This window comes from Erpetoichthys calabaricus, chromosome 2, assembly GCF_900747795.2.
Source record: "Erpetoichthys calabaricus chromosome 2, fErpCal1.3, whole genome shotgun sequence".
Lineage (NCBI taxonomy): Eukaryota > Metazoa > Chordata > Cladistia > Polypteriformes > Polypteridae > Erpetoichthys > Erpetoichthys calabaricus.
In genome coordinates, this window is record NC_041395.2 from 280,563,786 (window position 1) to 280,588,739 (window position 24,954).

At 39.7% G+C, this 24,954-nt stretch overlaps 1 protein-coding gene across 1 annotated transcript in view; it reads left to right on the forward strand.

The window, feature by feature from the left end:
* Positions 1-305: 305 nt before the first annotated feature.
* The window catches only part of LOC114647101 (rho GTPase-activating protein 22-like), a 245,640-nt gene continuing 220,991 nt past the window's right edge, over positions 306-24,954 (forward strand). The window contains exon 1 of the mRNA XM_028795627.2: positions 306-837. Coding sequence (XP_028651460.1) covers positions 804-837 — 34 coding nt within the window. The 5' untranslated portion in view covers positions 306-803. The remainder of the gene's footprint in view (positions 838-24,954) is intronic.

The following is a 24,954-nucleotide window of genomic DNA, read 5'->3' on the forward strand; positions in this document are numbered from 1 at the left end:
GTCTGCATGTTTTTAAACGGTTACTGTAATATGATGCATCTTTTCCGAGAGTGAAGTGTGTGTCAGTAGTCATGCTCCCTGATTTAATCCACGTTAACAAAGTCGAAGTTCAGATTTGTTTTTTAACCTCTAAAGTGCCGAAAATCGCGTCCGCTCTTCTTTTCTGCAAGTGACATCCAAAAAGGGCCCATCCTCACATTTGTCGTTTTATTGCTCCACGCGCTCTGCCTGCTCGGTGCGTAATGTCATTGCTACGCCCTCCCTTGTAAAAAAAAGCTCTACACAGAACTGCAGATCACTGATTTGATTGCTGCCACGCCGGAAGCCTTTATTCTCGAAGAAAGGAAAAGAAACGCGAAAGGATGAACAGACGGTTTTTACTTGAACGTTAACACGGTGCGCTAATCTCCGTATAGAGATCATCTGTGGTTGTGGAACGTGGCCAATTAAGAGACGCAAAAAGGAAAACGGACGCATTGCTTGTGTTGCTGCCCTATTGAATTATTGACAGTAATCACTCAGGCACTTAATGGTTACTTTGGAGTGGAATTAATTCCGAGCTTGGTAAATAATGTATTAGCCAGCGGACGACAGCGCGACATCATTCCTGGGCTGACAGTGGGAGTGGTCCGCAGACCGGCCGGTGCTCTCAGCCGGCGAAGCTTTTCCAGCGCTGGTCCAATACATCCAGCGTCGCGACTACGACGACGGTGATGATGATGATGATGATGCGATGCTCCCAGGAAAGTGGATCTGAATCGGGATGCTAAAAAGCTGAGTGGAAGCCGCCCTGGACTGAGAGTATGTTGAGCCCTAAGATACGACAGACTAGGAGAGGTAAGAATTGGTGGTTTACGACGTGGCATTGGTAATGTTATGGTAGACTTAACAACAAACTGGGAAAACTGGTGTGGAAGAAACTTCTGTTGCTAGCAAATATTTCAGTTTAGGAAAACAATGTAAAATATGAGCAAATGCTGTGATTAGATATATATGTTCAATATGACTTTCAGATATGTTGAGATTTAAACCACTAATGATGGGAAAAATCGAATAAATAATGATTTCAATTTCTTCTCAACCACACATAAATCCCAAATAAGGAAGATGCCAAAATAATACTAATTTGATTCAAAACCAAGTTAAACCACAACAGTTTTCTTATTTGTTTACAGAGCCACTAAGAGTGTCACACATTTAAAACGAAGGAGAACAGTTATAACAAATATATTTTACATTGTTCTTTCTGCAAAAGAAAGTTGTTTTATTTTGAAACATATTTATTAGATTAGATGGTTTCTTTTAAAAGGCTAATATGTTCATTTCACATTCTAAACCGAGATTTTGATGCCAGGTGTTTAGAGGTTTAAATGTCAAGTTTGTAAAGTCTCAGTGGGGAATTGCTCTTCTGTTCGAAGGGCTTTCTTATACGACCCTCTGCTGAACACTAAATGAATCCTTTCCGTATTTGGAGAACTTCTTACATTTTAGAATAGTCTCGTTTGGGCAGCTTACAATACCTTCTCTGTGTAACGCTTGATGCACAAACCATTCGTTTTCTGCTGGAACTGAAGACGTGATGCACAACTGGAGATATTTATCGTGTCGATTCCTTTTCTGGTACCAATTTTAGTGGAATGTATCTCTTGGAGGCTGCAGATTATCCCGGCAGCATCAGGACCAGACAGCTTGGGTCGATTTCGAGTCGCCTACCAAATAAATACACAAGTATGTCAGATGTGGGAGGAAACCGAATTAAAGTGAAAATAAAGAGAACTAGGTGATTCTGACGCCACCATTACTTCACAGAGGATAAAAACATACAGACTGCGTGAGAATGACCTGCAGTGACCCGGGCTGATCCTGCCATGCTCTGCGACCCACCAAACCGTGATCAATGAGTTTGCTAAATGAACAGATGGTTAACTTTACCTTTTAAAATAAAGCATAAGCTTAAAAAGACAAGAAGAATAAATTTCCTATCCATTCTAATTTGCCAACGATGTTGCCTGGTTGGGCACCGCGACCCTGAACAATCAGAATATAAAAATATGCTATGCCACAGATTAATGGCTTTTAGAGGATTAAATAATGTTAAAATAAATAAAAGCAAACTTGACCCCATCAGATTTTCATTTCATATTATGCTGGATTGTAGAGGCGGGCTGGCACAGTTGTGGGTAGCCTTTTTGTCTCATAGATCCAACATGCTGGGTTCAAATCGCGCACCTGTGGTGTTTGTACAGTATATTGCACGTGTGTGACTGAGTTTTCCAGCGGTTACTACGTTTTTTATATCCCACATCTCCACAGATCGTGATTAAACTGCGAGTGAGAGTGGGCCGTAAGATGGACTGGCACCCGTCTGCGGCCACACGCAGCCTAGTGTTTAGCGCCCGCATAGGCTCCGCCCACAACACCTTGGATTGGATCACGTGGTGTAGAGAAATGTTATATGATGTGAAACAGACAGGTGAGGTTTGCACGGCGGTTCAAATAAGAACTAACTAAAAATGTCTCTTAACTAACTAAAAATGTCGCTTATTTCAGGGGGGAAACAAAGGCATAAAAGAAGACCGTACCATCTCACATTTATTGGTCTCCAGGACTGTAACAATGGATGACGCTATTTCGGAAAACGTATAACTTAATTATTTCACTGATCTGTACTAAAAGTAAGACACTGGATTAATGTGTGAAAATTATAAGTAAATTAAAATCCTTCCCTAAAGCCATAGAAAAGCGCTGTAAACAGTCTACCTGAAATAGAGGCGTGCCGAAGAATGGGATAAAGGGTCATCGATATGCAGTGGGCGATCCCCACCCTGAGTCGTCGGTCGGTCTGCAGGCGGCTGCTCGAGCTGTCAGAGACATCGCTACAGGCAATACAGACAAGTCCCATGCCGGGAATATTAAGAAATCAAATCTTTCGAACTCCTGCTGCTCGCACAGCCTATGGCACAATTTTCAGAAAATGATCTGCCCAGGATATTGTTGAGTTCCAAACGTATGTTTAAAAGCTTTGACTAACTGACTAATCATTTACCATCGAAACGTAATTATTTAAAACTGAACACATCTTACACACGTATATATATATTAAAATATGTTAGTTGACAGATAAAGTAAACGTGGCATTGAAATATTCTGAACCAAGTCTTAATGCAAGCTGGTGTTTTCAATGGGAATGAAGATTGGTCATTTCTATGTCGCGAGTGGGTCTGGCAATAGTAATTAAACGTGGTCTTAGAGTTATGAAGGTAACGGCATTTTTAAATTGATCGCAATTTCTAAATCCACGAGATGCATTAAATAGACACTTTTTTATTAAGTGTCCTTATGTGGCCCGTTTCTCACTCTAACTACATAACAAAAAAGCATCACAGTCAAAAGCTCAGAATGTCATATTTCCCACTGTTACAGGAGTATTCCCGTTTCTAGAAAGTATGTTTTTATTCAGAATGTTTCAGAATTATTTTTATCATCAAAAGCCATTAATATTTCGTTCACCCAATAATTTTCTAAACCTGACAACACTCTTAAAAATAAAGGTGCCAGAGTGGTTCTTCAGAGTGATGCCACAGGGGACTCACACTACCTACAGTACATATAATTATACAGCCAAAGTCCAGGTTTTCTTAATCTGTTAGTGTCCTGCTCAGTAGCTTACCAAACATTATAGCTTTACATTTTTTTCTACATATTTGGAAGTTTTTCAAAGCAGAAAGAACCAGCTTAATATGCAAAGACCCCTTCCCCTTCTTTGAGGGGCCACACATCCCAGTAAAGATCCTTCAAGTGAAATTAAAGAACCGTTACTTTTAAGCCTGTAGTCTATTCTATGGGTCTCAGGATTAATAAAAAAGTCACAAACCAAAACATTTAAACACATGCTTTCTACTAGTGTTTTAGTTAAATATTAATAATACCATTAATAAATAAAGAACAAACGAAGAACTTCCTGTTAACAAAATTAAAACTTTCCATTGTTCCAATTACAGTGGAACTATTAATGTATACATCACTAACACAAAAGCCAAAAGATCTGGTGGGCAGGTTTGATCTGACATTCGATAAAACAAAGCCTGACCGTCACTCCCCCCATACCATTTTTCTAAATTAAGCATGTCATTCTTCAGCCTCCCCGCAACTCTGCAGTAGGCCAGATTCTTCTCCTCAGATTTTATTACGGCACTAAAAGCAGCCTCTGAATTGCTTAGGCAAACATAATTCAGGCTTGCCATCTCTTTTTGCCTGAACATCATGTTTGTTGGACATAATTTTCAGATGACTGTAAAAAAAGGGGAAATGAAGTAGGACTTTTAACCCAGTGGACTCCTTTACATTACTGCTGTAGTTCAAAATGTTAACAGCTTTTCATTGAGGGTAAGCTTTCATTTTAGAGTGGCCATCGTATAGATGCTATGCAGTAATGACTGTGGTCTAATGAAGAACATCTTGATTGTGTGCTATTAATATTTTCCTAGTTCATTTTTCCAGTAAATCACTACAATATCTAACCTACCAAATGCATTTAGGCTGAATCCACTTAAGCAGTGTAGGTTTTAAATGGCTGTTCTTTCCCATCATCCCAGATGGTTCAAAAAGTGGCTTCTTATCATCCAACATAACTGATAAGAAAAGTAAGTCCCGCTAAATACATTTAAGAAACATCTTAGATTTTAATGATATTTCAATATTTTAAATTAACATTTATTAAAGAGCACAGCTCAGAAAGCCATGAGTGAAGGTAACTTCTATTTTACCATGACCAGGGGCTGTAGGTGCTTGCGGAATCCATCAACAGCAGTGTTACACAAAGTAAGCACCTCCATGCAGCCAAATGAGCCACCACTTTCATTACAGCTAGGGTGAGGCCACATGCAACACCATCAACCGGGCAGCTAGAAATAGCTGAAGACTAGCAGGTGAAGGTGGACCTATGAAAGCAGCTCAGATTTCCAGATACCATTCTAGCAACTACTCTCAGGGCAAATATTGCATTGGTGTCTGAATCTTCTTGGTGGTGCCGTGCAGGTGGAGGAGATCAAAAAGACAAACAGAGACGAGTATGCAGACTTGGTGCCTGAATGCAGCAGGAACAGTTTAAGTGCATGGTGTGTACCTATAGAAGCAAGCTGTACAGGGTTTGCCTAAGAGACATCACCAACCTTCAGAACCATCACAGCAGGTACTGACAGAACCTTTAGATAGTTGTGGATAAGGAACAGTGAAGCATGGAGTGGAAATGCTACTTGACACAGGTTGAGTTGGCTGGGTGAGGGTGTATGCTGTCATCGTCACTGATGGTGCATCATAAATTATCAGTATATGTGTATTATAATAATAGTTGTAATGAAATTAAAAGCAATTCATTATATGCTCCTGAAAAAATGTATTTCCTGTACATACAGCTTGTAATTATGTAGTCTCTTAATCTAATTGTCCCCATCCCTCCACATTACTGGGTGCCATGGCCTACTCTAGTGACATTAGGACATGGTGTGCTAGTCCAGCACTGGGCACAGTCACCAACGATGGGCTCATTAGTAGACTAATGTCTTTTTTGCACTTTTGATTTATCTAAATCAACCAAGGTTTGAAGGAGAAATATGTGACAAAAATTTTGTCAGTTTATTTACCCATGATTTCAAGGTGAAATATATTAGTAATGTAAATTTTATTCATTCATAATCCCTCACGTGAGAACATACCACAGCCTATTGGGCTGATGGCTGTAGAGTGGAGCGCAAATACAGACATGGTTCACCTGGCTGATGTAAAGAAATTGTTTAGGCCCAGTAGGCTGTGTCTATATGCTATATAAAGTATAAGATGTAGGAGCTTCCCAGTGGGACATTTCATGTGACCACCTTTCTAATGGTAGCTCAAAGTGGGTCCATTCAAAGGTAAATTTGTTGAGGTTGTAACGTAATGCTGACCTCTGACCTCAAGTCAATACAGAAAATAAAAAATAATGAACCACTTAGCTAGAAATGACATTTGGTGGTGGTGTATTTTAGGCAATAGGATACCCACTTTGTGTTTTCTTATGTAATGTTCAATGTCTCTTGACTAGATTGTGCAACAAATTGACAACAGCCTTGTATTTCACTTCAAACTCTTTGACTGGGAATGTAAAGAAACAGAATGAAGGTGGAATAATAAATAGTGGTAACTCCGTAAATTCTCATAGCACAGCATTAGCCATATTAATTTCTTGATCCAGAAATTGTCTGGGAGTCTGCCATCGAGGTTGATGTTTTGTGACCACCGATTAACACCAAATTGAATTTGAAACAAGCTCTTTGCAAAAAAATTTGCAAAATAAATAACATTTCGCCTCCAGCAGCAAAAATTCCATAAATTCAATAAGGTGAGTTTTTCCTGCGGAGAAAGCACAATAATTCACTGGATGCCTGCAGTCCTGGCATCTTCCACCTCCCGGATCTTTGATAGTCATAACCAAGGATGGACTAGGACAATGAGGGCACAAACAACAAGGTTTTATTCGCAAACAATCAGTGTGCACAGAAAGTGCATGCAGTTCTTCAAATAAATAATCCATAAAAGCCATTGCATGTGCCAGTTAAAATCAATCCATAAATAAGTTCCTATAAATACAGTCAAAACTGTGATTAAAAACACAGTCAAAATTGTCTTCCTTTTCTACTTCATTCTCGATTTCTATCCTCTTTTTTTTCTCCTCCTTTTCCACAACTTCAGAATTCTTGTAAATGTGGATTCTTAACCTTAACGACCCACGAACTGTCAATGGAAAATGGCATTGGAACTAGCAATCTGCTAATTTCCCCATCAAACACTCTGTAGCCACATGGCTTTCCACCAACAATGTGCCTACACCCAGAAAGCCTGAGCAATAAAGTATCACTATGGACTCCTGACACGCTTCACCACAAATGTGCATAATGTTGACCTTTAGTCTGTCTTTGTATGTAAAAAAATACAGCATGTCACATTTTTAAACAACATACTGCACTCCTCTGTGGTGATGCGAATGAGAGGAATAAATAGAACTGATTTTATCCACATGGTGCGGATTTCTTTATGCAGCTTCAGAAAAGAATACAGTGTCAAAAAATGAGACAAGAGAGCCAAGAAAGGTTTGGAGCAGCCTCCCGTATAATTGATCCTGGCTGCAAAATGATTGATTTTGTGTACAAGTATGTACAGATTGTAGTCTAAAACAGAACTGACTGGTGAGGTTTAGATGGTGGGTTTTTAAAGTGTGACAGAGGAAGTGAGCAGAACCGGAAGTGACGTCATCGGGCTTGTGACTGGAAGGAACGTCATGGAGGCCTGGGCGGAATTTTACATAACGGGTCAGCAGTATGAAAGAGAGAATGGATTAGTGCACCTCGCCACCCCCTGGTCTGGTGTGGAATTACCTTCTTATGAGCTCTTTAGCATGCATGTGTGACAACAGATAAACGTGTAAAAGTGAACAAAGCATTAGGGGGCAGTATTTCTTTGTTTTTCATCCCAAAAAAACCCTTTACAACCCCAAAAGACTCTTTAATGAGTTTCATGTTTCTCAATTGGAAATCACCCATAAAACAAATTTTACAGTCAGTTTCACAAAACTGTAAGTGTATTGAAGCTTGCCTGTTTTGTTCAGCACGAGTGAACACCCTGACTATAGCAAGCAGCATTGTTATGTGTAGGCCCAGTCACCTACAGATCTCTTATGACATTGATGATATTACTATACATTATTATCCATTCATTTCTCAAAACCTTTTAATCCAGTTTAGAATCATTACAGGGCAGAAACTATTCCAGCACCATAAGACATATGGCTGAAACCATCTCTGGCCAGGGCACCAAAGTATACTGACTCACACTTACTGTGCCCAATTCAGTTAACTTAACAGGCACAACTTTGGAGTGTGAGGGGAAAACCAAACTACCCAAGGGGGAAAAAATACATAATGCTGTCATGGGCAGAATTTGCAAACTGCACAAAGGCAAACCCTAAATCCAAATCTGAACCGAGGAGCTGTGGAACAGCAGTGCAAACATCTGTGCATCCATGCTTCCTTTTATTATTATGTTAGCTGTCCCCCGCAGCTCCGCCTGCATAGTAGTGAAACAGGACAAACTTTAAAAATCAATAAAAAAAAAAGTAATAATTTGTATTGAGAAGAATTTATATTGATAGCTTTCATTTCCGAGAGCCTCTTGATATACAGTATTTTTGGTTTTGCTATCAGCGGCGAGACTGTAGCTGTGATCTCTGCCAAAAATGTAAAAAGTTGGCAAGGTATCTCTGGCCAAGCGGAAAGTAGGTACTCTCCAATGTCAAACGTTGCCACTGTATCTGATCGTGTTCAGCTCTGGCCATGATATCTCTGCTAATGAGCAGGTACCTTCTAAAACAAACGTAGCTGTGATCTCTCTCTCAAAACGTCAAACATTACTCTTTAACAGTCTCTAGATGATAATGTCTGCTGAACAAACAGGTATCATTGGCTAAGTGGAGGCAAGTTAGGTAACACGTGGCAAGAGGGAGAGCGACTTGAATGGAGGCTGACGCGTGAGTGAGGAGGGCCCTGCCCGGTTCCCTACTCCTGAGGGCCCACCCCACCTCCCCTCGGCCTACAGCCTGTCTCTCTCTTGGATTCACGTGGATAAATTGGTGCCTCAACCGAACTATGATACTTAGCGTGATGAGAGAAGTCACAAAATCAAAATGTTCAAGCAAATTATAGAAAAAGCTGAGTTTTATGATTGTAAGGTCACAGGTAGGTATTGCCAATACCAGTAGCACTGGGCAAAGAGTAGAAACTTGAACAGAGCATCAACCCTCAATAATTAAGTATTCTTAATAGATGGAATGGGAGTGCAGCTCCTGAGTCCTGGGTTCAACTCCTGGGCCAGGAACTAAACTTGGTCATGATCCCAACTCTTTGTTGTTCTACTCATACAGACAGCCACTGTACTAATTTGGTATCACTAGAGATGAGCAAAATGATTTGCACAAATTTGAATTTAGAACAAAATTTAGAACTTTGCAAAAAAAAAAATTAACTAAACAAACAATGTTTCACAACCAGCAAAATTTGTGCCATTAGCTCATCTATTTTCATCTCAACTGCAATCTACTTCTCCATCTTCAAAAGTAAGGGAAAGTTTACTGTAGTGTAGAGCATATACCTGCCAGTCACTTTTGTGTCACTTTTCCACTGCTAAAATCCATTGGCCTGGTTGTGTTGCTACCCATGAGTCTTTAGACGGACCCTCGCATTGATTGGCTTAAGGAGTTGAATGAAGTGTATGCAGGTGGAGTTCTAACTCAAAAGCTGGAACTGGTGGTGCTAGTATCATGGCAGATGCTGTATGATGAGAATGCTTGGAGCCACACGAAAGAAAGTGGAAGACTGGGGTCGGCAGCAGCTTTGGAAGGCGGCTGAGGAAAGAGACAACAGCTTCAGCTGTGGAACAATGGCCATCCACCCCAAAAGAAATTTAAAAACCTTATTTTAATTGATTTTGCATTTCTAAATTGGAAAATTAATTTTAGGGGAAATTTTACAAAACTGGGTGCAAAACGAAACTAGTTTTGCTCATTACTAGGAATCAACAATCAGCCTAACATGAACATTTTTAGGATGTAGGAGGAATACTGGAGTAACGAGAAACAAAAAACACCAACAGAGATCGGGAGGACAAGCAGACTTAACGCTCAACCAGTAGGTGCTGAATATGAACCCAGAGGCAGCAGATGTGCCACGCTAGTCTACTGAGCTGCTTTATGAAAAATGAAATTGTTGTTTGGTGAGTGAGGTTTGGAAATTCTTGAAAAGGGCTCTAGTAGGAGAAATTCAGAAATATGTTTTTTGGTCATTTTTTTAAACACTTAACTTTCTTTTACTGTTTCTACTTCAGCTTACCTTATTTCTATGGCATTTTCTCCTTAAATCATATAGAAATACTGAAATGTAGTGATGAGCAGTGCAGACACAGGTGAAAATGACACTGAATACTAAAGCAGAGCCACTACTTCAATGTCACCTTCATTGTGCTAATTAGCAATAAAAACTTAACTCGGTGGTTGTCAAGTTCAATCCTGTGGACCACCTTAACTGCAGGAGTTTTCTTGCTTTTTAGGATTTTGTTCTCTTTTATATTCTGCTCATTTATTCCTTTTTCGTATTAATTAGCTTACCAGTGAATTTTATACTAAGGTAGCTGGTTCCCTTTAGTATTCAGTGTCATTTTCACATTTGTCTGCACTGCTCATCACTAACCATCAGTATTTGAAAACAATTAAGGGAGTAATGCCACAGGAAAAAGATGAATTATAAAGAATATGGCTACAGAAATTTACATTTAGAGATATGGCAAAATATAAAATATAGTATATTTAAATATACTAACACACATTTCTGAATTCAAGAAACTAATTGAACAATTATATCATTTAGAAGTAAAACTGAACCACTTATTTGTGAAACCAGTGGGAATGAAAACCACAACCACAGTGGTAACCCAGGACTGAACTTGGGGACCCCTGCATTAAATGGGGACTTTCCTTGCAACATCAGGCAAAAAGCATCGTATAGTGGGAGTCCACTGTAGGATATTCTTTTAAATAAAACATACGATAACACTTTAGTTTACGTGTTACAAAAATGCATCTATTACTCATTTAGTCTTATGTAACAAGATCTAAACAAAAGCTCCTTTTGGTCTTCATAACACTTAAAAAGCATCAGCAGATAAGTTATTCATCTTTGTGCATTGCAGCATATTGACATGATGGTAAAATGACTTGTTAATATGAAGGATTCACAGGTCTGACACTAAAGATGCAATATCAAGAGAAATGCGTCTCAGTTAAGCCACCTCAGACCACTGCAAAGTGGAGTTTTGTTAATCTGTCACACTGCAGAAATGAACGCACACTTTACTGATACTTCATAAGTATTATGAGGACCTGTTTGTTAAGGTCATTACATAATAGCAAATTTTTACAGTACCTAAATTAAAGTGTTACCAAACATACATATCTGATCCTTCTCAAAGATGGATCAAAAATAGCAGTTTGGTTCTTTAAATCAGGCATGTCAAACTCACTACCATTGGTGGGCCGCTTCGACTGCCATACGTGCGTCAGCGGGCCATACTGTAACAAATACTATTATACTATTATACAAAGTTACTGTAGCATTCTTTCCAATACTGAAAACATTAAAAAATGTAACACATACAGTTTAAAGTTTAAAGGAAAGCAATTTATTTCCATGCAGTCTCTATACAACAGTGTAGAATTAGAGTCTTAACCTCTTAGCTAGGTCCTTATTATATTACTAGGCTCACCCGCCTTTTAAGGCGACCGACTTTTATCCTCAATTTGTGTGCGCTCCATGTGTACATCAGGCATGTAAGTGTACGGAATTAGAACATCAAAGTGCCCATTCATAACATCTCCCGAAAACCTACGTTTTTTTATCCCCTGGAGTGCCTGTCCAAACTTGGAGTGTAGGACTCCATAATAATATACTTGAAACTCATTGGGGAACAACTCTCCCGCTGCCATTAGCTCAGAAATGGTACCATAAGTTTGAGACTTTGACATTGCAGTGAGGTACTGAAGCTCATTTGTAGGCCTATAAGAGATTCCTGACGGCATCATTGTAAATGGCTGAAACCTTGACCAATTACTTAAAACATGTCGTACAATGTCAGCCCGAATCTGTACCGCTAAAGACAGAGTTTCATGCACTAAATAAGCTATAGATGAGAATAAGCAAGCACCATCTCCCCTGATATTTACTACGCGGTGAGGCATTTGTACTCCATCAACATTAATTATTTCCAGAGACATAATTTTGTCTATTTTTCCAGCGCATCGCGCACAAAAGCAAGGGAACGATGGGAGCACCAGAACTCTGCTCACATCGCGTCGCTTCGTACCGCAAGTAGTAAGTCTGTGATAAGCGGAATACCGCTATGCTTTGCACTCACGGGACGGAAGGACAATCCCGACCGCTTTTATATAGTGTCTTGATGATTGATATTCATTATATTATATTCATTGCTTATATAGGAGCCTTACAGTGTGATATTTATTTCTTTTGTCGCGACACTTGGCATCTCTTGTTAGTAACCAGTTCGTCAATATCAGGCTTGAAATCTTGTGCAGCTGCAACTTTTATGAGGGATGAAAGGTGCTCGATGGTAAGTCTTCAGCGATGTGGGGTTTTGGTAGCTTTCATTAACAAAAACAATTGCTCATAAAGGTAAGTGCTTCTGAACATAGACAGTACTCTCGATGCCAACTTACGGATCTGCACATACGATGGTGGCAGGTAAGCATACAAGCCTGGCACACCGACTTCGTTGTATTTTGCCTTCAGAACAGAATCTGACTGCACTTCGATCAATTCCATTTGGATATTCTCAGGCTCATTTTCAACGTTGTAAGAGAACAGCGCAATGCCCTGTTTGTGTGAACTGAAATCACGAAAATGCTCACTGAAATCATTGCTCAGTAATTCAAGTTGGAAAACAAATCCTCCAAAAATCAAATTCTACTTTACTAAGTTTACTTCAAAGTTTATATTGTAAAATAAGCCGATATGCAAAAAGCCACCTGACCTACAATAATTTTACAAACTCAAAATCACAAAAATATGTTAATAAACAACTCACCAACTTCTCGCATCCACTTCAGATCTTCAGCTGTAGTCTGCACTAACTGTTCGTTACAATACTATCACAAATTTACATGAAACTAGAGCAAAAAACGTGAAAATATGCGGGCTATTACTACTCGTGATGGTCAGTTCTGCCCAGTGGTCAGTCTCAGCAGCCCAGCCAGTAGTGTAGCCTGCCAGGGCCGGCTCTAGGCTCGTGGCGGGCCTGAGCAGAGAAAGAATCGGTGGCCCCTTCGTCTGGCAATGTTAATATGGTATCTTATGAAAGCGTTGCGGACACTGCATAGCCGCCTCGTGCTCATGACACGCTTCTATATACGCGTGTCCGTAACTTGAAAACCAAGTGGCGGGCAATGATATTCTCATTACGGCAAAACATTATAATACTACATATAGCTTACTGCTCCGACTCTAGCGACATTTGTAAATACAGCGTACTAATTAACAAGAAACAGAATGTTTTTCGGCCACATTGCCGTCAGCTGTGTCGTTATTTTCTCTTTCTGTTTTATATTCAATATATATTGGCGTGGCGGCCCCTGGGATTTGGCGACACTGCGCAGGTGCATAGTTTGCACATGCCTAAGGCCACCTCTGTTGCAGCCTAGAACTTCAGTTGCGACGCTGCGGCTCATTAACTTTGGTCAAGGCTCGTGGCTATACTAGCAGATGATGTTTCCGGTACCGTAATGCCATGGGAAAACGCGCTTTTCTCAGAAGGCAGAAGTAAGAAAAGTCAATAAGTAACACCGAAGATGCAGAATGATTCAATCACAAACGATAGTAATAATTTTGTACAAGTTCAGTGCTAACTAGGATCTGTCATGCGGGCCGCACAGAAAATTTTGAAATCATCAGAAAAAAAATTGAAATATTGAAACTACTCTGGGCATCTCTCTCCTAGGAGGATTTGTTTTGCTGAAGTGCTCACATTGCTTATGTATTAGCGGCAGAAGGAAAAGTAAAACGGATACCGTTTTGCCGATGTTAGTGGCTAATCGACATTGTCTTTCTTCTGAGGTTTCATTTTGCTGACATGCTCGCCTCACTTGTGTTATTAGCGTCTAAGCCAGTTTTCTGTTTCCTTGGAGGCGGAACCCTTACCCCGACTCCAACTCTCACTTCTGGACTGGAGAGACACACACACTTCCACGCGTAGACATTTATAAATTAATACTAGCGCTACTTTGCTCCAACCTACGGATCAGGAAATGTAATCAACCTAAATAACCTGTGACCAGAGACACAAAGTGCTTCCACAAGTGTGCGGGGAAAGCTGTACAGCCAACCCAAACAAAATTATTGCAGAAATTTGGATAATTATTGATTTACTCTCATATACTTCTACTTAAGGTTTATTATTCTTGTTTATTGTTATTTTTTTACAGTAATGCAATGGGCACTGCCATTTTGGGTAATGGTTGTTATGACACTCATCTCACTGCATGATGTCATCCACATAACAATATTTAAACCAACCCGGTTTATCCTTCTTTGTTCGCGTTTGCTGATACTTTCTAATAGTTCCCTTTGTCTAAGTGCTTCTGTTTGATTTCCTGGTTAGAAACTCTCTGATTAGTATTTTTCATTTTGAATATCGTATTTCATTTTGTCTTAAATGAACATTTGAGAGTTTTTTGTTTTTTTTTTGGTATTGATCCCTGCTTTGTTTTTTGACAGTGTTTCATCATCTAGTCCATTCTGTCCTTTTGACAGTAGAACATTCATTCTGTGGCAGAATAATCAAGTGCTTTGAATTCAAATAAAAACAAATAGCAAATTGCACACTAGAAAAAAAAAACAGGGAAAGGCTCATTAGTTATCTTTAGAAACACAAGCTTCATTTCTTTTTTTTTAATTTGATTTTGGTCTGGTGTTTTGCTTTTACACGACTCTACTTTATCATTCTCAAACTGCTATCTGTTTATTTGACAAATCCTTTTGCTGAACAAGAAGCTCAGCCACAGGGAGAGGCAACACTGTGGAGATCAGAAAGTAAGTAATGAGGCCAAAGCACTAGATGTATACGTAGTCAGTAAGGATCACAGTAGGCTGAAAAATAAATCAGAAACCTATAAGAAAAAAAACAAATCCATACGCAAACTCATAGTCAAAAATTCATGCCACATTCACAACCTTTAAACTATGAATAGCACAGGTTTTTTTAGCAATCCTTAATTACAAATGCAGAAAGCACATTGTCTTGCACATTACTCTCTTTTATACCTTTCAATTTCAAGTCACCATTTACTACCTCCTTCCATGTTTTCTTAGGCTCGTCTTTGTGCTGGCTTTTGCTAACTTGCAAAGTCATGACTTTATTTTTCCATGTGTTTTCATGTGGCAGAATGTGACCCTTCCATTCTGTCTCTGGGCATTTTGGAAGACAAAAAAAGCAGCAGCAAAATCAAAACCAAATCCAAAAACCACTGCCTTGTTGTTTGAAGCTTTAAAGTGTTACCCAGCAAGCATCAGGTACAAAGCACACTCACACACACACACGCACGCACACACGCACGCACACACACACACACACCAAGCACACACTAGGGACAATTTAGAATCGCCAATGCACCTAACCTGCATGTCTTTGGACTGTGGGAGGAAACCCACACAGACACGGGGAGAACATGCAAACTCCACACAGGGAGGACCCGGGAAGTGAACCTGGGTCTCCTAACTGTGAGGCAGCAGCACTACCCTATTTCAAATTACACAACTGAAAATCACAGCTTATGTCATATTTGCTGACTGCTGAGCGCTGATCCTCCAGCTCAGTTGTGCTCTCCCATTTGTGTGACTGCCTATGGTGTGCTTCCAGACTTATTCAGCACTGCACAAAGTATTAAAATGTATGGAAAGTTCAGCTGCAGTCATTGCTGCTTACTTCTTTAATCTGTTCTGTTAATGTATTGTACATAAAACATAAGACATCAGGCAGACAAGCTTTTCTTCTGTTTATGAGTTCCAAAGCCCCCAAGCTGCCTGATCAAGCCAAGGTTGTATGAAGTGTTATTAGCAGCAGTGAGGTCAGCCACAATCTTGGCCATTTATTTCTTTTTTCTATTCTGTTGTGGTATGTAAAATACGAGACATCAGACAGACAAGCTTCTCTTCTGTTTGTGAGGTTGAAAACACTCATGTTCCTTGTTCTTCGTCATTGCATTCTATGCATTATGCTTCCAGATGAGCATTCTTTTGTTGTCAAAATAAAAACCTGCTTAATTTTATCATGGTAAGTGGGAGGCTAGTTGGCGTGAGTCACTGGGTATGTCACCTTACGTGAATAACTGCTAAGATTATGATGGCTACAACTGAAAATCTCTGAGAAAGTCCTCTAATGTGACATGGATATAATGGAACTTGAGTACTTTTTCATAATTTCAAATTTTTAAACGTGTTATCGTAAGTGAGATTAAGATTACATTGTAACTTTGTGTAACAAACTGTAATGACAGAACCTGGCAGAGTTGGCATTGCCATGTGTTTATCAAAATCACAGAAATGTTGGGAAACTTACCTGAAGTCGAAATGCATTGAACTCAATGATCAAGGAGGAACTGAACTCATTTTGAGAGGCTTTTAATGGAGCAATGTAGTGTTAAGTTACCCTAAGCACTAGAAAAGTGTTCTGCCAAATGAATTGGACTGATTATTGTGACCAAAAATGTGATGTGAGGTGTGATTGAGCAGTGCTAACACTGTGCCACAGTGCCTCAAACAACAAAAGCTGCAAACAGAATGCTATCCACAAAATACAACAAAAGGTCAGTAAGTAAAAACAAGTAAAAACAATAAGTAAATAAGAAAACAAGTAAAAGTAAAAGTAAGCAACAAGTAAACTATATATATTGTGACAGATAGGGGCGCTGTCGTCCCCTTGAACCCTCGGACCAGACGCCAGACACCAGATAAAAGTCCAAAATGAATTTATTATAATAATAAATGTGCACAAAGCACCCTCCACCTCCACTATACTTAATAAACAATCAATAATACAATCCTCCAATCCTCCCAGCAGCTCAGTCACCCTTCCTCTCAACTCGGCTCACTGCTGGGATTTCCCATAGTCCTTTTAAAGTGCTTGACCCAGAAGTGTTTCTGATCCCTCAGTCCATGTGATTCTTAACACTTCTGGGTCAGGTGAAAAACTCCTTTTCTTCATCCCGGAAGTACATCATCTCTTTCGTTTCCATTATTGTGAATTGCTTCCGGGCTATATGGATAGTACAAGTCCCTGGGCCTCCCTGCAGCGTCCCCTGGTGGTATCCAGCAGGGCTGTAAAGAAAGACTCCAAGGTCCATAATGCCCTGCTGGAATTCGGGGCACCTCCATGTTGCTGGGAGGGCTCCATCTATCAGCGTGGGGGTATTGGATGGGATGAACGGCCGGCCATATACCACAATATATATACTAGTGTTTATTGATGATAGCTGTTCCCCGCAACTTTGCTCGCATAGTAATGAAACAGGACAAACTTTAAAAATCAATAAAAAAAACAGGTATCGCTAGCTAAGCGGAGGCAAGTTATGCTCCAGAGGTACTACGATTCGAACGGAGGCTGGTGCGTGAATGAGGAGGGCCCCACTTGGCACCCCACTACTGACATCACGCTTCTCCCTCCCCTCAGCCCACAGCCTCTGTCTCAGATTAGCGCGACTATATTGCTCCTGCAAGCAAACTACGGTTCTTAGCGTGACGAGAGAAGTCGCAAAATCAAACAGAATATTCAAACAAATTCCACAAAAAAACCCGATCTAAATCCATTAAGTAGTTCTCTCGTTCACTAGTGAAGTGGATGGAAGATACACCCTGAGGCTGGAGCGTGAGTGAGGAGGGCCCCGCCCCCCTCCCCTCGGTCCGCTGCATGTCTCTCGGATTCGCACAAATAAATCGGCACTGCAAGCAAGCTATGATACTTAGCGCGATGTGAAAGACTGCAAAATCAAACAGAATGTTGAAGCAAATTATAGAAAAAAAACCACATCTAAATCCGTTAAGTAGTTCTCTTGTGAAAAGTGGACAGACAGACAGACATACATTGGATTTTATATATACAGGTACAGTGGTGTGAAAAACTATTTGCCCCCTTCCTGATTTCTTATTCTTTTGCATGTTTGTCACACAAAATGTTTCTGATCATCAAACACATTTAACCATTAGTCAAATATAACACAAGTAAACACAAAATGCAGTTTGTAAATGGTGGTTTTTATTATTTAGGGAGAAAAAAAAATCCAAACCTACATGGCCCTGTGTGAAAAAGTAATTGCCCCCTGAACATAATAACTGGTTGGGCCACCCTTAGCAGCAATAACTGCAATCAAGCGTTTGCGATAACTTGCAATGAGTCTTTTACAGCGCTCTGGAGGAATTTTGGCCCACTCATCTTTGCAAAATTGTTGTAATTCAGCTTTATTTGAGGGTTTTCTAGCATGAACCCGCCTTTTTAAGGTCATGCCATAGCATCTCAATTGGATTCAAGTCAGGACTTTGACTAGGCCACTCCAAAGTCTTCATTTTGTTTTTCTTCAGCCATTCAGAGGTGGATTTGCTGGTGTGTTTTGGGTCATTGTCCTGTTGCAGCACCCAAGATCGCTTCAGCTTGAGTTGACGAACAGATGGCCGGACATTCTCCTTCAGGATTTTTTGGTAGACAGTAGAATTCATGGTTCCATCTATCACAGCAAGCCTTCCAGGTCCTGAAGCAGCAAAACAACCACAGACCATCACACTACCACCACCATATTTTACTGTTGGTATGATGTTCTTTTTCTGAAATGCTGTGTTCCTTTTACGCCAGATGTAACGGGACATTTGCCTTCCAAAAAGTTCAACTTTTGACTCATCAGTCCACAAGGTATTTTCCCAAAAGTCTTGGCAATCATTGAGATGTTTCTTAGCAAAATTGAGACTAGCCCTAATGTTCTTTTTGCTTAACAGTGGTTTGCGTCTTGAAAATCTGCCATGCAGGCCGTTTTTACCCAGTCTCTTTCTTATGGTGGAGTCGTGAACACTGACCTTAATTGAGGCCTGCAGTTCTTTAGACGTTGTCCTGGGGTCTTTTGTGACCTCTCGGATGAGTCGTCTCTGCGCTCTTGGGGTAATTTTGGTCGGCCGGCCACTCCTGGGAAGGTTCACCACTGTTCCATGTTTTGCCATTTGTGGATAATGGCTCTCACTGTGGTTCGCTGGAGTCCCAAAGCTTTAGAAATGGCTTTATAACCTTTACCAGACTGATAGATCTCAATTACTTCTGTTCTCATTTGTTCCTGAATTTCTTTGGATCTTGGCATGATGTCTAGCTTTTGAGGTGCTTTTGGTCTACTTCTCTGTGTCAGGCAGCTCCTATTTAAGTGATTTCTTGATTGAAACAGGTGTGGCAGTAATCAGGCCTGGGGGTGGCTACGGAAATTGAACTCAGGTGTGATACACCACAGTTAGGTTATTTTTTAACAAGGGGGCAATTACTTTTTCACACAGGGCCATGTAGGTTTGGATTTTTTTTCTTCCTAAATAATAAACACCATCATTTAAAAACTGCATTTTGTGTTTACTTGTGTTATATTTGACTAATGGTTAAATGTGTTTGATGATCAGAAACATTTTGTGTGACAAACATGCAAAAGAATAAGAAATGAGGAAGGGGGCAAATAGTTTTTCACACCACTGTATATATAACCAGTATGATCTCGTTGCGCTCACAGAATTCCAATCCTGAATCTTTAATCATTAGCCTACAACGAAGATGAGGCTCATTCCATTGTTTGTAGTCCTGGCACAGAGTGCTGCTGGAATGTTTCATTTGTTTCCAATTTCTGTAGATAGATAGATAGATAGATAGATAGATACTTTATTAGTACAAATGCTTTGCACTTTTTTCTTCCATGAAGAAGACAGAAAGGTCTTGTACACATGAATATGTTTTTTGTTATTAATGTTTTTATTTCACAGGCTCACATTTGTTTTCTTTCTCAGGAAGGGGGAGGGCACCTTTAAGTCTTGTTTTGAGATCTTAGCTAGGCACATGGCTAATTATGCATGCAAATTAGTCATGTGGTGCTGGGACCAGCACACAGATATCAGTGTTATCTGTCAAGTGGCAGTACTGATCATATCCTCATTATAGTCCGCTAACGTACCCATCAAATGAAAACACTACACTTTTTATGCATGCCAGGTGGAAGTCTGTAGCACTGATTGAGTGGTGACATCATGCAACTCTGAAGCAACCCCCAAGCCTTGGGCTAAATGTCCAAGCCATTCATTCTACTTTAGTAATAGAATTGAGGGTCTCTCATATTTGGTTGGTTAGATTTTTATAGTTTTGACAGTCTATGCTGTATTTATACTCTTGAAAATTTAGAATTTTGATCTATTATTAACATAAAACTCCTTTTTTATGATTCAAAAATCATAAATAAGTCTATAATGAATATTCTAAGAAGCTATTAAAGTATAGAAAATTGTAAAGATATTTTAAACTGTTAAAGTAAAAAGTGATTTTTTTATGAGTTACATTCGTAGTAGTCACACTGGTACAGTTCCCATTACCTCATACCTCCCACATCCTTGTGTTGACCCCTGGCTTAGTAAAGTCTGGGTGGAGTTTGCATGTTCTTTTTATGTTTGTGCAGGTCCTTTTTGGGTCCTCTTGTTTCTTCCCAAAAGACGAGTATGTTAAAGTAATCAGTGACTGATCAATTATGAGGGACTGTGCTCTGAGATAGCAACCTCTTCTGTAGGTCACTTTGGATAGAAATACTTGCTAAATGAATACATGTAGTATGATGGACGCCAGTCCTGTCCATAGCTGCAACAAGCCCAGCACCCAGGACTGCTGGGAAAGACTCCAGCCTTATGTGACCTTCTGAGGAAAAAAGATGGTTGAAACAATGTGACAGTGTTATCTGTGATGTAATATCTAGGAACTTTCAGACCTAATTCTGCTCTAGAACATTAAAAAATGCTAATGGATAAAATACAGTAAGAATTTAAAAAGGCGTCCCATACATTCTGTTTTTCCATTTTTTAAGTGTCTCTGGTTGTCTTTTATCCTTTCTTGGCCCCACTCACACCCTGTGCTATGTAATTAAAAGGCTACTGGCACTGTCCATCGACTCCAATCATAGCCTCATAGAAACAATATTATAGGGAAGCTATGTAAAAAGGGATTTTAAACATTATTTTTATATGTGGTTTTTATTCATATAGTTCTCCCTTGTTTCTCATTTTTGGATGATTCATCTACAGGAAATTAAATGTTGCTTGAAATAAAAGTACAGTTATTAATGTATTGTGTATTTTTGGAATGCTAATTTAAACTGTAAGTTCTTATATACTGTGACAAGGAGAGTGCCCTTCTGCCACCCTCCAAACATGCAAAGGATACAGATCTTTCAAAGTGCATTAATTTTTAGTAAAAACAAAATCTAAAGAGAGTAAAGCACAACGAGGGCAAAAAGTAAGAAAGAAAAGACAGAAAAGAAAAGAAAACCTTCAGAGGTGCATCTACAAGAGGAGTCCTTCTCTTGTTTCTCTCCTTCCTCTAGTCTTGTCATGCCGTCGCATCACTTCATCCCACCAGTCAGTTTTTGCTTCAGCTCTCCTCTCCTAATGATGGCTCTAATATGGAAAGATTTTAAACTTTTTTTCTGGTCATACCCAAAACCACCACCAAGGGGTCAAACATCCCTCTTTGGCTATGGGAATATCTGGAACTTCCTTTAGTGGCCTGTAGATCAGGATCCAGTGACCTGAAAGCATTTGTAGCACTCCCAGTTCTAGGTATCTTAAGCAGTTTCAGGGCTCCGCGTCTTATATGGACAACGCCATATGTCACTCTCACTTTAATGACCAAACGTACAGTCCTCCTGCAGACGTTCTCTGACTATACCAGTACCATAACCTCATTATATATCTCTTACTCTCACTTTAATGACAGAGAGTCCTGGGATCCTGCATCGGTAACATATCCAGTTCTTCCTGGGCTGGGAGCAGGCTCTATTACCTTTAGGATTGGGGGTTTTCTAATCCATTGCCATTGCTCCCAGATGGTTCCTGCAAGTCATGAAGTCCATGTTGAAATGATCTTCATGTTTCACCCTGTCAGGGACGCCATGTTGGGGCAGGCTGGTGCTGTGTTGGGATTCTTACCCAGCCAGGATAACGATGGTATGGAAGGACAGGGGCATACATGTTGTTCAGGGCATTGTCTCCCCCGAGGTGCTATATGGCAGCCTCCCTGGGCATGGTACCTCTACTGATTCCCACAGGACACATTGGGAACTGTAGTTCTTGGCTCAGCCCTGTTGGGTTTTGTGGGGGGGTGCAGAAGGGACAAGCGAGCCCTAGTTTGTTGGGATACAGTCTCACCTGGAAGTACTCCAGAGACACAGTTTTTGGGAAGTTCTCCCAGGTTTTTGATTAAAGGAGCTGCCTGTCTCAACGCAGAGAGTCAGAGTTGGGAGAAGAAAGACAGTGTCTGCTGAAGGAGTGGAGGAGAGGCGACACAAGTATTGCAGAGAGTGGAGAAATAAAGTGCGGCTGTGGTGTGGGAAACACTTACTTGGAAGAATTGTGCACAATAAAACCCTTTGTTCATTGGCAAACTTGTGCCTGATCCCATGTGTTAGGAGTGTAGGGAGCTTCAACGCCCCTGAGGATGACACCTGTCTGTTGCAATTATTGTCTTATCAACTTATTTCAGCTTCTTCCATATAATCTGCAATGTCAGTGACAACTTCTGGGCTAGCGATTAAAAAGTTTCCTGATTTACGTTCAGTACTTAAAGAACTGATAATATGCCAACTTTTCACCAATTGCTGAACTGTTTGTTTCTCTGGGGCACTCGCAAAGGGGTATTGATTCACAGTGAAGGAGTCTGTAAGAAAATAACAGAATTACACTACAAAACATACCATGTCCTCTCTCCAGCATGCACACTGGTAACAAAACTAACAAACTGAAGCAAGGCATAAAGGGAGACTTCCCATTAACTTCATCTAAGTTTGTTGCTTCAGGAAGGACCCCTTACTGAATTTCAGTCAGTGTTTCTCAACCATTGAGTTGTGACCCACTGCTGCTGGTGGGTTGTGAGTGGCATTATTTATATTGGTAGTGAGTTGTGGTGTGTTGCAAAGTGGGTTGTAGAGGTTTGATCCCCCTCCCACTTGATTCCTCAGGAGGATCACCTCTCACTTTAACAATTACACTCGATTAGCCAGGGAGGACCTCCAAAGTGAATTGCAACAACAAAAAGGTTAAGAAACACCATTTTAAATTATGTATTTTTTGTGATATTTTTGATATTTTGCTGATGACATTGTGCCAAAATGCAAAGCAGCTTTACTTGACTCACTCAAATGAACATGGTGTGAAATGGTGATACAATAAGTTGAGTTGACCCCTTTCTCTTAGTGTTCAAACACATGACATCAGCTTAAATGACAGCTAGACCTCCTTGGTGCGAAAGTGACCTGTGTTAATTTTACAAGTATTTAGGCACATTTTTTTTTTTTTTACATTTTCTGCTAGTGAAGATTTCCGCAACAGTCTTCTGGATCGCAAGTGACATCACCGTGATGATAACTGTGTTCATGCATGTGGTCAAATGCAGAAATGCCTGCGCACAATGTCCATGCTGTGCCATTACTATAACAATAGAATGTCAGCTATTCTGATTGTGTTCGAGTGTCAGATGGCATTTAGGTGAGGTTTTTGTTTTTTTGCAAGCCCTTATCCCCCCTGAACCCCCCCCCCCCCCCCCCCCCCCCAAAATCTGCTTGCCCATTACTCTCTCCTGAGATGAATTGAGGGAAGGGTGGGAGTTTCATCCTTACATCAATTTCTGTGTCTTTGTTTAATCATTTCTATTTGTGCTAGATGATCTAGGTAAATGTTTAGCTGTTGAAAAAAAGTACACAGTGTTCTGATAGGAGACCTCCGTCATTTTAACAGTTTTGTAGGTTTACCTGATCTTGATAGTGATTTGCAGTAATTATGAGCCAAACAGATGACATCATCTTCAGAGTTTATACTCTGGTATTTCATCTTTTCATTTTCTTGAGCATGCCAAATGTGAGCTTAAAATGAAAAAAGTTTAAAAAGCATCTATTTGGTATAGAATAGTAAGTTGTTGTCTAAGCAAGTATTTCAATTATTTTGGTTTGAGAAGAGAGATGTCAATCCAGTATGCAGCAACATACTGTCTGGAGATTTTTCAAATAAGGAAGACAGGAATTTCAAAATAGAGAATGCAGACATTTCGAGGTAAGGAAGTTACACTCGCTGATCTTGGCACAAAAAGGAGCAGTGTGTTGCATGTTGATTAGCAGAAGCAAGTAAGACTTTCACTGTACTCTGTACATGTGACAATAATGACACAATAAACCTATAAAGTAGTCAGGCCTCTTTAGTGCCAGACACTATGGCACTGTGGATTTAAAGCTGTCACTCCAAAGTGCTCCAAACTTGTCATGCCACCCAGATAATCAACCACAAGCAGATCTGAGTAGCGAGAAAAGCACTATATAAATGTAATAGTGACTACTAGATTAAACTCAGGTACTCCAACTAGTGTGTGAATAAATGACTCTTGTTATTTATTCAAGCATAAACTAATTATAATTCTACTCCAAATAGTAGATTACATGTACACCTTAATAAAAAAATAAGTGTTTGTGTGTCTGTCTGTGTGCCCATCTGGTTGCTAAATATCTGTCATTCCAAATGATGGTGCATCACAAACTTGTTTAGTTATAATAATAACAATAATACATTTTATTTATATAGCACCTTTCCCATGCTCATAAAATGCTTTGCATTTGTCACTATAACAGATTGCATATCACAAACATATTTAATAATAGAATGCATTACATTTGTCATTCCAATAGATGGTGAATAACAAACATTTACACTGCTTTTATAAATTCATGTCAAATGGCATATAACAGAGACTTATGCATTGCCCGGTGCCATGCAAACATTAACGCTGTAGTCTACTTTGATTATTTGGATTTCAACTCATGTTAGACAGGTAGCACAGCTAGTTTTAAATTTAAAAGTGAAAGAATCTTGATTAACATATTGTACAGATCTTATTTAAATAAATATGTATGTCTTTATTTACATATACATGTTATTTTAATTTCTGGCTCATATTAATTACTGTCAGGACTGAGAAAATAATGTCCCATTGTTGTTTTATTATTTACTTATTATTTCCCCCATTTTTATTTCGGTGACATATCATATAATCTTATTCAGT